General features: G+C 35.4%; 1 protein-coding gene across 1 annotated transcript; it reads right to left on the bottom strand.

Moving 5' to 3' along the window:
• Positions 1 to 6431: 6431 nt before the first annotated feature.
• LOC140161080 (uncharacterized) lies at positions 6432 to 14507 on the bottom strand. The gene is made up of 3 exons (XM_072184468.1): positions 14438 to 14507; positions 11418 to 11574; positions 6432 to 7619 (listed from the first exon to the last, which is right to left on the bottom strand). Exons 1-3 carry the CDS (start codon positions 14455 to 14457, stop codon positions 7455 to 7457), a joined length of 342 nt encoding a protein of 113 aa, XP_072040569.1. The 5' UTR covers positions 14458 to 14507; the 3' UTR covers positions 6432 to 7454.
• Between the last annotated feature and the right edge of the window lie 27 nt (positions 14508 to 14534).

Here is a 14534-nt window from a genome sequence, read left to right as displayed (position 1 = left end):
TATTTTTGTGATTTTCAAAAATGAAAATTATTTGATATCAGAAAGACATGCTTCGTATTCAGAATGCAATTCGATAGGTCTGAGGTGCTCTCATGTCCCACAAAAAATACTGTCGAAACGCAATAAACGCTCATTTTAGATCCCTTAAGGTTACTTTTAATTATGCTTCTAATGCTACAAAGATCTAATTAAGAAGAACCTTGTAAGATCACTAGAATTAACATTTTTGACGGACCAAATAAAAACACTAGACATTGTAAGATTTTGTAAACACAGAAACGTGATCTACAGAAAGGTTACCAGTACTTTTATTTCTATTACAACAAAGGCCTAATTACCAAGAACCTTGTAAAAGGCACAAGCACATTTCACAACGTGTTCTACATTATTATTTTATTGCTTTTTCTGCTGAAAGTGACTTTCTACTCATTTATAAAATCTAAAAAGGACTCAATAAGTCGCAATTAATTGTAATTGTAACATGTTTGAGGAGTCTTTTTTTCCATTTTTTCTAAACACCAACACCTTTAAATGGCAAAGTTACTTTTGATGGGGATTTTAAATTATTACGGATAGGCCTTCATAAATAAGGGTATATGATCAACAATGGATTCCTCATATTTGGGTTACAGTGGGGTTACAAAAGGTGGATTTAAGGGATAGATGACATGCACCCAGGTCATGGCCACCCAAAAGCGTGGTCTGCTAAATCAACAGGTGCCTGGGAGCATAGTCCAACAGGACCAACACAGATCTGAAACCAGGATCTGCAATTCCAGAAAGAAACATCAGACAAAAGCTGTAGAAATTATTTCAAAGCACTCACGTTTGTGGAGGTATATCCCACGAGTTGTCAATTTCTAATGTCTGTATTAAAAGAAGGTCAAAATTTGACACTATTTGGATATATTTACACGTTCAAATGGGTCAAATTTTGACAGACTGCCATGCCATCAATTCAAAAAGTCAGGTTGCAATACCGTTGGGCTGCATAGGCACTACTGCAACTCAACATGCTCAATGGAGAAGGTTAAAAATCATGGTACAATGGCCTATTCTAGCTTTAAATATTCTTCCATGCGAGAAAAATGATTACGACATGTGCCAGGAATTGATAAGGCACCCTGCGGAGCTGCCCATAAATGAGGCATTTGACTATATGACCGGACGCGTTATTTCTTTCTGCAACCATAATGGGCCGCAATGTGATAACACATAGTACATACATGTAATTATAGGCCTATGAGGCTAGATACAACACGAGTTTATTACCATTATTATTTCCTCTTACTTAATAAAATAAAAAGAAATCGATAGAATTAAAATTCTACAACGGTTTACCCGGGGTTCGAACCCACAATCTATGTATCCATAGTCTAATGCTTACACGACTGTGCTATGATTCGGTGTGCCAGAAAGGTGTTTGTTTATGATACTTACTGATTACGGAATAAAGTGCATACACATAGGCCTAATATACTATTAGTAGGCCTACTAGTATATTAGTACTAATAAATACGAATATAACCCTAACCCTAACCCTAACATTAATCCCTAATCCCTAACCCTAACCCTAAACCCTAACCCTAAACCGGGCCCTAAACCCTAACCCTAACCATAAGACCCTAACCCTAAGACCCTAACCCTGACAATAATGAACCTTGCCTCGGACTATGCGGTTAGTGATATATTGCGGCCCATTATGGTTGCAGAAAGAAATTAATCCTTTTTCAAGATTGAAAAAGGCCCTCTATGATCGTTTTCATTTTCATAACATGGTATAGGCCAACATGCAGGCTTGGAAATGATAACTTGGAACCAAGGTCTATTTACATGTACAAGTAAAGCAGGCCCCGGTTCACAAACTTTTCCTTGCAACTAGGGGCTATTTTTACTATAAATTCACTAGTTTTTGAATCCATAGGGTTAAACAAAATAAATTAACATGAATTTCCATCATGCATAAAGTAATCACAAAGCTGGTGCAATGATCATGATGATATGCAATCATAATGTGTACAATATGATCAACATTGTTAAAAATATGATATTTCGATCAGAATATAACCCGCCAGGGGTAGCACTAGGTTGCTTTTTGGGGTCCCGGACCCACCAAAATAGAGTTCGGACCCCCCTGTTTTTAAATTTTCTACAAGTTCAGGGGTCCCTGCAGACCGCCAGTTTTTCAAGCTAGTGCTACATGTATTGCAGACATACGCTGTATTTGTGCAACTCGGACTCACCAAACTCTACTCCAGACCCCCTACTTTTTAATTTTCTGCAAGTTCGGGGGTCCCTGTATGCGGACACTGGAGTGTTTAGTTCTAGCGCTACCCCTGATAACCTCTGATGACATTTTTCAGTAGATATCCACGAAAAAAGCTTATTTCCAAAATTTCTGTTGATTCCGTTTTTGGGTTTACGAGTAATGCATGATTATGTGTATTACACTGTTCCATAGGCCACTGTTGTAATACCAGAACAAAATTCAAATTTGGCGATATTTTTGCTAAACGAATTAATCTGCAAGAAATATTTGGTACATAAACAGTATGTAACCAGAGGTATCCAGTGGTATAAAAATCTTAACTTTTTTTGAAAAAAGTGGGGGATGAGGCTGTGGATCACGAAATGCCCTTTTAAGTGACAACCAGGGTTTTTTAATATAATATGAGAGCTAAATAGTGCCTGGCTCCCACATATTTCCAAGCCTGCATACACGATAATAAAAAGTGATTATTATGAGGGAATATGACAAATTACCAACAGACCTTACAATAAATTTGTGAAAGGTTAAAACCATTTGAGTCAATTATCTTTTAATATATTTTTCATTTATTACAGACATGAAACCAATAATGAGCCAATAATCTGTGAGAATGTCTCATTCACATACATGACACTATATTAGAAACAAGGACTATGAAAGTACTGTTTCATATTTACTGCTCAATAGCTCATACACAAGAATGCACCAAAATGTCAAACGAGCTTTCAAATGCGGGTCACCCATTTGAAATTCACACTCCCTGTGTGGAAGATTGAAGTCATGTCTTCCATAGGGGGTGTGTGGATTTCAACTGGAATAGACCAATGTACCGAACTGTTATTATTCATCTCATTCTATTTTCATCATCATATTTTACCTTTGATATTATGTGACCCATTCCCATAAGATTTCTCAAAACATGGAATATGTCAAAATTAGGGCTCTTTGATATAGCTATAAAAAATGGGAGCATCTCATGAGTCTGTAGGGTCATTAGTCCAAAAAGAGTTCAAGTAAGGGTTTAGGGAATTTCAGGTTAGGGTTAAGGATATGGATAAGGTTATGGATATAGTTAGCATTAGAGTTATGTTAGTTTCAGGGACATGGTTAGGCTAGGATTAGGGTCAAAGCCAGGGTCAGAGTTAGGATTAGAGTCAGTGTTATGGTTAGGGCTTTGGTTATAGGTTAGGTGAAATTTAGGGTTAGGGTAAGGATTTGTAAGGATTGGGGTTTATATGACAATGGGTTTTCGGACTAATGACAATTTGGACTATTAACCTGTAACCATCAAAATTAGTCAATATTCTTTCATAATTCTCCTTTTTTTCTGAATTATAGGCCTATTTGTGCACTAAAAACTCATCTTTAAAAATTGCATAATTTGCTATTTTTTTCTTTTTAAAAAGCCCTGTATCCCAAAATTACAACATGTTCTGGGTTTAGTGGTCACATATGCTATTCCATTAACTTTAACCTCTGAAACAGGGGGTGAAAATTTCAAATGGATTCAGCCAATCAGGTAATCCCATTTGAAATTCACACTCCCTGTTTGGAAGATTTCAGTCATATTTTTCCATAGGCCCTGATAGGGGAGTAGTAATTTATTATAAAACAATAAAATATTGCTATAGAATTGCAGATTCATACCTAGTGGTAATAAAAGAGAGCATATCAAAATTAGACTTCATCTGATGTTATCTGATCAGGTTGGTCTCTAGCCATTTCCAAGAAACATCATATCGGTTGATGACAAGCTCCCAACCAGTAAAATAAACAAATGTTGAATTCGAATTTTAAATTGCTCTCAAATTTTGCTTCATTTACATAGTATGCCCTTAAATGACTTGTAGTTATAAACAGAAAAACTAGAAGGGCATAGCCTTGGGCATAGTCAAGTTTGGTTCTTCCTTCATCTGCTAAGACTTCATTGACAGATTGGACAGCTTTATCCCCATAGCTGTATAATCCATGTCTTGATACTAAGCTAACTCTGAACAGTGGCGGCAAGACGGGGGGCAAATATTTTCTTGCCCCCCCCACTTTTGAGTCAAAACTCCCAAAATCACGTAAATTTCCGCTTTTTATGCGGCAATTTTGCATAAAATTTGTTGATTTTGCCCCCGAAAAAAAAAAAAAAAATTTCTGGTGCCGCCACTGACTCTGAGTATGAATACATGAATGTAATACCCAAACTTCAAATTACATTAATCAAGATTTATAAAAAAATATAACCAACAATTTCATCCGATCAAACCCAATACAGCTACAATTCACATATGTGACTCCTCGCCACAACTGAGCCCGGATGTCGCCAATCATCATTTTTGAGATATTCAACCAAAATATTCTGCTTGGAATTAGCTTTAAAATGATGTATATCATGTCTATAGTACTTGACATTTAAGTAGTGAAAAATCAATAAAACAGTCAATAAATCCTTTCTTTCCTATTGTTTATTGTTAAGTTCGATGGAGCATATCTCAATAGTGGCACTGGCGACATCCGGGCTCAGTTGTGGCGAGGAGTCACATATAGAGAATACTACAATTGAATGACCCTTCAATTTGCAACATGAAGATATGAACATAAGTTTCCAACCTCGCATATCACTGCCACAGTTAATATGGCAGACAAAATCACCATGGACACATCAATAGTGGAGAGTCTTACCTAAAACCATGATTTCTCCGTGTTACAAAATTTAAAATCCGTGTTACAAATTGGATGATTTCCATGATTTTCAGTTTTCCACAATAAAGGACTGAAAAGTTTTAAAAGTGTATTTTGTCTTACCTTTTACTATATGGCCAGAGTCTTGCATTGAAGGCCTAGGAGGCCGGTCGACTGCATATCCGTCAGTACACGCTTTTCAATACGGAATAAATGCTAACCTCATCGTGACATCATCCAAGCAGCAAAGTTCATTTCCCATTGAAAAAGTGTGTATTGACGGATATGCAGAATTGCATTCTGAATACGTTCTGCTAGAATTAATGCTAGAATGGATTGTTTAATGGTTTTAAATTGCTGCTAAATAATCACTTTTCTTTTGTTTTATTTTGCAAATCAACACAAAAGGTAGACATTTTGCACAGTTTTTCACTATTCTGTGGCATTTTCAAATTTCTGTGAGCAAACCCTGAATTCTGTGAACTTTTCTGTTTTTCCATATCACAGAGAAATCATGGCTTTAGCCTTACCCATTTATCGAGGTGGTGTCATTTGAGGCGGTACCCAATCTGATGGTAGGTAAAAAGATATTACTTATGCCAACAAACATAAAATAGGTTTGTCTCTGTTTGGTTCACAAAATCTTTCAGAAAACTTTGTTTTCCTCATTTGTTCTTTCTTTTTTCTTTGCTTTTTTCCATTTTTTTTATCCACCAAAATCATCAAAAAGTCTAAAAAATAATTGAAAAATCTGTATACCGAATTGTATTTATACACTCCTAGATAGTGAGAACCATTCAGATCAAGTCTTAGTAAATTACTAGCCGTGCATAAATATTGTATAATTGCACAGGCGCGCACTCCGCGTAGTACGAGCAGTGCGTTCGGACGCGTTCATTTTTCTTGCGGGTGGATGGATTTATATTTGTTTGCATTTTCCAACATTTTTAGTGACAATTTTGTTATAAAAATTGCAAAAATCACAAGATTTTTTGTCGTGTATGAAATAGGTTAATAAATATGAATCACTTGTTGCTCAACATCTCAGTAAGCATGCATTATTTTGTACAATTTCACTCCTAATAAGTGATACGCATTTATTAACCTACAATTTATATACGAGACCAGAGACAAACTTTATTTTTCCCTTTTGGTCAATATCAATTGCTTTCTATAAATTATATATATATAGCTATATATTATGTGATAAAAATTTGTGCGATTTTTGTGCACTCATCAATACATCATAATCAGTTATTGGACCCTGTATAGTATTTACAAACTTCTAGTGTTCTTCTATTAGTCAATCAATCAACTGATCATTCAAATAATCAACTAATAAATAAATAAATTGATTAGTCAATCAATCAGCCAATTGAGTGGACAATCGTTCAATAAGTCAAGTCAATCAATCCTGGATGCATATCCCCTCTGTATTGTACTCTTTAAGTTCAGAAATTACTGTTGATACTTCTTCAAAAAAAGAATTAAAAAAAAAAATTTAAAGCTTAGTGATTTATAGTGCGCTACGCACAGGCACAACGCCTAGACGTTGATCCACAAGCCTCAGCACACTTTACAGAATAACATGATTGCAAACAAGTAGTTTGTCCTGTGAATGATGTTTGCTGTGATCAGGCAAAATAGGTCTCTTTGTCACCCAAGGACATTTGAGGGAATTCCAGAAATTTAAAAAAATTCCCTCCACATCATTAAAGGCCTATTCAGTGATTTGGTCATCCGGAGGATCATAAAAATCATCAAAATTCAGATTTTGGCACCTTTGTTAGTGTCACATATAGATGTGCTAACATAGCTTGCTTGTGGTTTTAAAAGCCAAAAGGTGTGTATTAAAGACAACATGAAACATTTTACATCAATCTGTAATTTCTATACTTTTAAATATAGAAGTGTAATTTTTCACTTAAAGGCCCATTCAGTGATTTGCTCATCCGGACGATCAGATTTTGTTGATTTTTATCATTGTCATAGATGTGCTAACATAGCCTGCGAGTGGTTCAGCCGAAACCTGTGTATTTAGGGCAAAATAAGACATTTTACATGAATCTGTAATTTAGATACTGACAGTATCTACATTAGCTACATGTATTTGAATGGGGCTTCAACTTCATCAGTACTGCTGTTTTCTTTGTTTTTTCCAAATTTGTCATTACAAAAATACCAAATGACAATTTGAATGACTTATCCTTCACTTTAACAATTTATAAACAATTTTAATTTTTTTACACTTGCACTAGGATCACTGAATGGGTCTTTAAAAGTAGTAAATTAATTACATGTATAGGAATGGGCTTCACCTTCGTCAATACTGTTGTTTTGCTTGGTTTTCTGCCACATTTCTCATAGCAAATATGCCAATGATAAATTTAATGACTTATCCTTCACTCTTGGGCAACTTATAAATAATTTAATTTTTGACACCCTCACTGGGCTGGGCCTCTAAAAATCATTTCCCCCAAATCAATTCATTTTGCTTAATCAGTTCCACCCTGCATCATAACTTGCTGTTGCTAGCATTAAGAAGTCCATGCTCCCTGAGAATTTTTTGTAATTCTCCTTCTTCAAACATTTCTTGAAGCTTTGTACCTCCTCCGACATATTTGTGATTGATGAAAACGCTTGGCACTGTTGACACACCAGTCATCTCACGCAGAATATCCTACAGCAAAGATGAAAAGGAAAGAGAAAATGATTTATCACGTTTTGTTAATCAGAAAGTAATACTTGGTCATCTGAGAGTAACAAAGGTATGGTTGTATTATAGTAACGATAGCTGCTTTGTGGTTGTATTACAATAGCAATAGCTGCCTTGTAGTTTTATTGCAATAATGACAGATGCCTGGGCATGAGTTTGATATGTCACATGTAAGGTTATCAGATAATTGTCTTCAAACAGTTGCGTGTAAATAGTAACAAACTTAGACCTGAGTACCTAAGGGACCACCTAGGTTTCATTATCATTGAGGTATAGGACTTTTTTTCAGAGAAGAGCAGGTAGGGCGAATTCTTGATTATATTTCTACATGTTCATACTGCATACTCTGAAAATCTAAGAAAATTAGCACGTGTCAGGTTTCTTAAAATCACATTTTTGTTCCTAAAATGGGGGTTATAGCACCCTCAATGGGCACTCTCTCCATAGGGCTACATGTAAAGACCAGTTATAGAAAAATGGCCCTAAAATAAAACTGACTCGTTCATTTTTCATCAAATTTTGCATATGACGTAGATTTAACATTTGGAATGTAATGCAAGTGGTGTCGTTGCTGCTCTTCTAAATTCATTTATAAAATGTCCGCCCCAGACCAAGGTGGACAGACGGGTACCAGATTTCCTGGATATTTGTCCCATGGATCATATTGTCATTCAGTGCTTTCCAATACCCCTTGCCCACATTGTAATGTACATTTTATTGGGATTGTACCCATATAATTTTATTTCATTTAGCATCTAAAAGAGCTTGCAACAATTAAAGTAACTGTGTTTGCATTCAACTATTGAGACAAATAAAGCTGACAAGAGGAATGGTATATATGGTAGTTTATAAAAGAAATCATGAGGCTTGATATAAGGGGTGTAATTTCTGCCCTATACCATGTGCATGACTTTTTACATATTATTGGCTTTAATTGAAGAACCACAAAACCTATGGAAATATAATATGATTTAAGATCAATGTATTAATATTAAGAGGTATACATGTACTTCATTCTTTAGTTAAATGGCTAAAGCTGAAAAAATACATGAACATTCTACTATAATGTGGTGATGAAGTAGATGGAAATGTAATAGGATTTGTCCATGCAATTTGGCATGGAAATTTCAGCATTTAGGTCACTTTTTCTTTGAAAAAAGATGGGATGTTTAATAGATACATGTAGATAGGATAAATAATTGAGCAAAGGCTGTCCATTTGATTTAGTGAATAGCTCCTCTATGAGATTTGTTATCTAGGTATACGGTCCTGTGTCATAGTATTGATGCATCTAGAAAATGCACTACACTTGTGACAATCCATACTTATTATGGGTACCTTACTTCTATACATGTAGTCCATCTGAAGCATTAACAAAAGGCCAACAGAGGGCAGCATGATCAATTTGGTACTGATGAATCAGGGGTTATATAGCCCCAAATGCTAAATTTACAGTGGCATAGCAAGGAGGCATTACCGAATAGGGGGTGCCACTGCTAAATTGGCCAATTCAGTATAAATTCTGCACCCCCCTTATATATATACTTATTATACTTGATCGCTTTAGCAGAAAAGCGAATCACACGCATGATCAGTGTACAAAATTGCAGATGTATTTGCATACTGAGCATGTGTGTAATTCACGGTTTTGCAAAGCGCCTAGGTATAGACTGACACCTTCAGTTGGTCAACGTTCACTAACAAGCATTCTTATTCAATGAGTGCGTCTTGTAAAGAATTCACGTAATTTGATTGGTTTTCTGGTGTATAATATCTCACAATAGTTGATAGCGATATTAGTCAGCGGCGGCCGCCACGCAAAGGCTGCACGCTTGTTGCTCCTCAATAATCGCTAGCGATAATGCGTTCACAGATACACGCAGCGAGAACTAAGAACGCGATTCGGTGGCTTAGATGTTCTTGATGGTTTCGTTCATTTAAAACAACGGGGATGTTCTCACAAAAGGAACTTTATTTTTTTCTGAAAAAAGGCAGTTTTTCTCGCAAAAATTACATTAAAACTGAATAAGAATGAGAATCGTAGTGGATACCGGCTGCGCCGGCATCCACTACTCAAAATATTGGCCAGCCCATCCATTATGACACGATATTTAACTATGTGTAATATTTTGAATCCAGCTCAATCAGGATTTCGATGTAACCATTCAACTAATTCCACACTTCTTGATGTATCTGATCATATTCTTCAAAATATGAATAACGGAAAGCAACTGCCGCTATTTTTCTGGACCTGAAAAAGGCATTTGATACTGTAAATCATGAAATTCTTATTAGTAAATTGTATAACTATGGTATCAAAGATTATGCCTTAAATTGGTTTGTCTCATACTTAAAGAACAGATCTCAAACCGTTAACATCAATTCATCTCTGTCTGACTTTAAACAAATTAATATTGGCATTCCACAAGGATCCATACTGGGACCATTATTATTTATCATTTATGTAAACTCGTTGCCTGATAGCACTTCTTCTAAATGTATTATGTATGCAGATGATACTACCCTGCTATGTAGCTCATCTGACCCTAGTATACTACAGACTGAAATTGACAGAAATATGGACAGTATTGCTAGATGGTTTCATGAAAATAAGCTCACACTTAATATCAAAAAACTAAGCTTATGATATTTGGTACTAGGCATTTACTTGATAACTTTGATAATATTTCACTTTCATATTCAAATAATGTTGTGGATAGAGTAGATTCATTTAAGTATTTAGGTGTAGTGTTTGATCCCCAACTAAGTTGGGACAATCATGTTAATCGTATATCATCCAATATTTCCAAACGCATTGGTATTATTCGCAGAGTTAAATATTATCTTCCTCCAAGAACACTTAACATGCTTGCCAATGCACTTGTAATGCCACACTTTGATTATTGCAGTACTGTTTGGTCAAATTGTAGTGCTCATTTATCCAATTCTCTTCAGATACTGCAAAATAGATTAGCTAGGATTTTGCTGGCTGCTGACATAAGAACTCCAATAAATGACTTAATGAAATCTTTAAATTGGACAAAATTGGATGAAAGGTGGAAAAATCAGCTTCTTGTTGTAGTGTTTAAGTGCCTTCAAGGTTCAGCACCATCTTATTTGAGTTCTCAATTTATTTTTACTGAATGTATGCATACAAAAGGTACTCAGTAGTCAATCTTCAAAAACTTTAGTTGTTCCACTTTGGAAGAACACTCTGGGTAAACGTACATTTCACTATAGAGGAACTAAGTTGTGGAATAACCTTCCAGTTGGTGTGCGTTTAGATTATGACTCTTTGAGTCTACACATGTTTAAAAATGCTATTGTTTAAGTAAGATTCATAATCGCATGATTGTTTTTTCAATATGTTATATGTATTATTTGTAATTTTGTATACTTATTTTGTTAACATTTTGTATGTAACAGTTATCTGGACCTCTTGGGAGACCAGTACATATGTATTGAAAGAGCTATCCAGAATAAAGAAAGATTAAATAAATAAATAAATAAAATAAAATATTGGATAGGCAAAAGACAAAATCCTATCATTTATTCTCTAATTAAACACAAAATGTGCGCAGTTGGTGTTGACAAGGATTCAGTCTAGCATGAATATTAACTTGGTTTTATATAATGAGTAATTTACATGGGCACAATTACTCAGCCAAACCTGGCAGAGTCGGGTCCGGATGTTCCATGGAACTACACATTAAAGGCCGTTCTCCCAGCAGAGAGATACAAACAGCTAGCATCTAGTTTTACCTGTATATGAAAGGCATCGTCTCTTTCTTCTATTTCCAAAACCTTCATTTTATTTACTCCAGCTTCTTTCAGCACATCTTTAGCCATCATACAAAATGGGCAATATGATTTTGAGAAGACCATCACCTTATTGGCATCTATGAGAGATTTAACTAAACTGTATGGGTAAGAAAAAAATGAGTAGAAATATTAGAATTAGAATTACTTTTTTGGTAATTGAACCCATCCGCATTGTTTTCTGGAATTGGTCCATATTTTTTTTTTCTTTTTCAATCAATTACCAAGCAAACACAAAAATTTTTAAATGTTATATAATATATGTGTTATAAACATATTTTAGTTTGATTACGGCATTTTAATCACATTTAATTTCGAGTTATATAAAGGTTTATTAAAACATTTTCTGAACATTTTTGTGAAAAAAAATGGCAAACACTTTTTGGAACATATTTTGTCAACAATTTATAACAGAAATGTTACAAGGTTTTTTAATGTTATTAAAATGTTTTAAACTGTATGGGTAAGAAAAAAATGTGTAGATTACAATTAAGAATTATTTTTTGGTTCTTGACCCCATCCGCATTGTTTTCTGGAATTAGTCCATATATTTTTTTTCAATCAATTACCCACCAAACACAAAAATGTTTAAATGTTATAATAATGTGTGTTATAAACAAGTTTTAGTTTGATTACGGCATTTTAATCGCATTTAAATATAATTTTGAGTTATATGAAGGTTTATTATGAAAACATTTTCTGAACATTTTTGTGGAAAAAAATGGCAAACACTTTTTGGAACATATTTTGTCAACAATTTATAACAGAAATGTTACAAGGGTTTTTTAATGTTATTAAAATGTTTATACCCTTTATATAAACCGACATTTAAAAGTTTAGAACATTTTGGTATAGGGCCTACATATGAGAACTCGTCTATAGATTATTCCCAGTGGCGTAACCAGTGGGGGGGGGGGGGGCAGCCCAACACAAAAACAATTGGGAAGAAGAGCAACAAATAGGGAAGGGGGAAAAGGGGAAGGAGAGAAAAAGAAGAGACTAGGATTACGCGGTTCGTAATTAAGGTGGCTCCACATAAAGATGTGTAAATAACAAAGGTTTGTAAATAAAAATAATATTCAATATGCAAATAAGCTCATTAATATTCATAAATATGCAAATAACATGACACAAAACTATACTACAGCACATCAGGCCACTATATCCAATCACCAAACCAAGTTTGATATAATATTGATGGTTGAGCATGATACCATAACATATCGGATGAGTCATAAAAATATCGGACGAGCCAACGGCGAGTTCGATATTTGTATGATTTAATCCGATATGTTATGGTATCATGCGTAAATAAGCCATCCAATATTATCATTATTAGGTTTTCTTAACTCCTAATAACCCTGAAAACATAATAATGAAGTTGATCGGTTATTGTGTTGGAGCTGGAGAGTGGATTAATGAATTTGCTTCCGCCCGGATAAACAAACAAAGAAACAAACAAACAAACAAACAAGCAAGCAAGGAAACAACCATTTGGATGATTACATAAGCCCCACATATAGCTAGCCCAAGTTGAGTGCCGGCTAATTTTATTATCCAATTAGAGGGCTGACTGGGACACAATCTTTTAGCTAACACAGGGATCTGGGAATAGGCTAGGGGCGGTACCCCAAAAAAAATTTTTGTTTTTTACTCTTTTGATGATAAATAAAACATTTGTGGGAAAAAATTTTTTTTTTAAATTAAAATTAATTAGTGCCGGTTACCCCCGACCAGCACCGACAAGCGTGGCTATAACCCTGCACATATATGTTTGGGCCAAAAAGGAAAGAAAAGAGGGAAGAAGAGAAAGGGAAAAGAAAAAAAAAGAGGGAAGAAAAAGGGAAGGAGAAGAGAAAAGGGAAAGAAAGAGGAAGATTGTAAAACTTGTACTCTGAAACACTGATTTTTTAGCTTGTAATGCCAAAAACCAGGAGCTTCCGGTCCCCGCCAGGGCTTTGACCTGGACCCCACCAGGGGCCCTAAGGCGGACCCCTGGCACTCACCCATTTAAAGTTTCGCTGTAAGCTGCTTGCACGATACAATTTTTGCTCAGAAATTTGGAAATTTGTAAATCTTGTCCAGAAAGGTCAGGTCTTGTTACGCCACTGATTATTCCTCTCACTGGCAGAGTTCAAGGCTATAGTATCAGTGGTCCTAGCTCGTTCACGTAGCGGTTCCATTGTCCCCTTGCCTGGCGATCGGAGTGTTATCGTCAGAGCACCTCGGACTACAGTGATCCCAGCAAAAGTGTTAAATTGTAGGAATAGCTTAAAATTGAAGGATCTACGTCAATCAACATGATCAAATTGTCATCCGTTGACCGCTATCCTGTCAATCGACATCTAATTGGAGGTTAGGCGCAACTTAGGGTTAGGGTTAAGGGTTAGAGGTTGTGCAATAATTATGAGCCCTGGGCCTGGGGGAGGGTAAAATTGGGGGCGCAAGAAATTTTTGGCGAGCCGAAAGGGGGAGGGGCAAGCAATTTTTGGCAAGCCGAGAGGGAGGCAAGCAATTTTTGGCACACATTTAGGGGGCGCCTTTTAATAAAATGCTCTAGGAAAATAGTACGGAAACGCTTTAATATGCAAATTTTCCTGCTCGCTGTGCTCGCATAATTTCCATTGTTCTCAGAAAAATTCGGGTTTTCTACCTGTGGCGGTCTAGCTGAAATCCCGGGGCTGAAATACAGCAAGATAATGTCTGATAGTAAAATGTAAACCTGTATTTCTGATCATGAGACTGATGAGTGAAATTTAAGCTTCATTTTATCATTTTATAGTTTCATTTTCAGTGACAGTGATTTTAAAGTTTGATAATGTGAACATAAATTGATCAATGCTTCACAAAACCCCACAACTCAATTACAGCTAGGTCAGACTGCTTACACATTTAAAAATAAAATAGGGTAGGTAAGCATGGATACGATAAAGAATCTATTACATAAAATAATAATTTTTTACCTCCTCACGGGCGCAGCCATCTTGGATTTGCAAAGGATTATGGTTACAAAATATTTTAACAAAACTTGCTTGGGAATGGATATAAAGGATAAATATG

This window comes from Amphiura filiformis, chromosome 9, assembly GCF_039555335.1.
Source record: "Amphiura filiformis chromosome 9, Afil_fr2py, whole genome shotgun sequence".
NCBI lineage: Eukaryota > Metazoa > Echinodermata > Ophiuroidea > Amphilepidida > Amphiuridae > Amphiura > Amphiura filiformis.
Note: the sequence above shows the minus strand (reverse complement) of the source record. Positions and strands in the feature narration are given on the sequence as shown.

Excerpts from the sequence above, each read along its gene's own strand:
- LOC140161080 (XM_072184468.1), bottom strand. The coding sequence starts at position 14,457 with ATGGCTGCGCCCGTGAGGAG. Across the intron at positions 11,575-14,437 it reads ATGGCTGCGCCCGTGAGGAG|TTTAGTTAAATCTCTCATAG; the intron begins GTAAAAAATTAT and ends TTACCCATACAG. Across the intron at positions 7,620-11,417 it reads ACGATGCCTTTCATATACAG|GATATTCTGCGTGAGATGAC; the intron begins GTAAAACTAGAT and ends TCTTTGCTGTAG.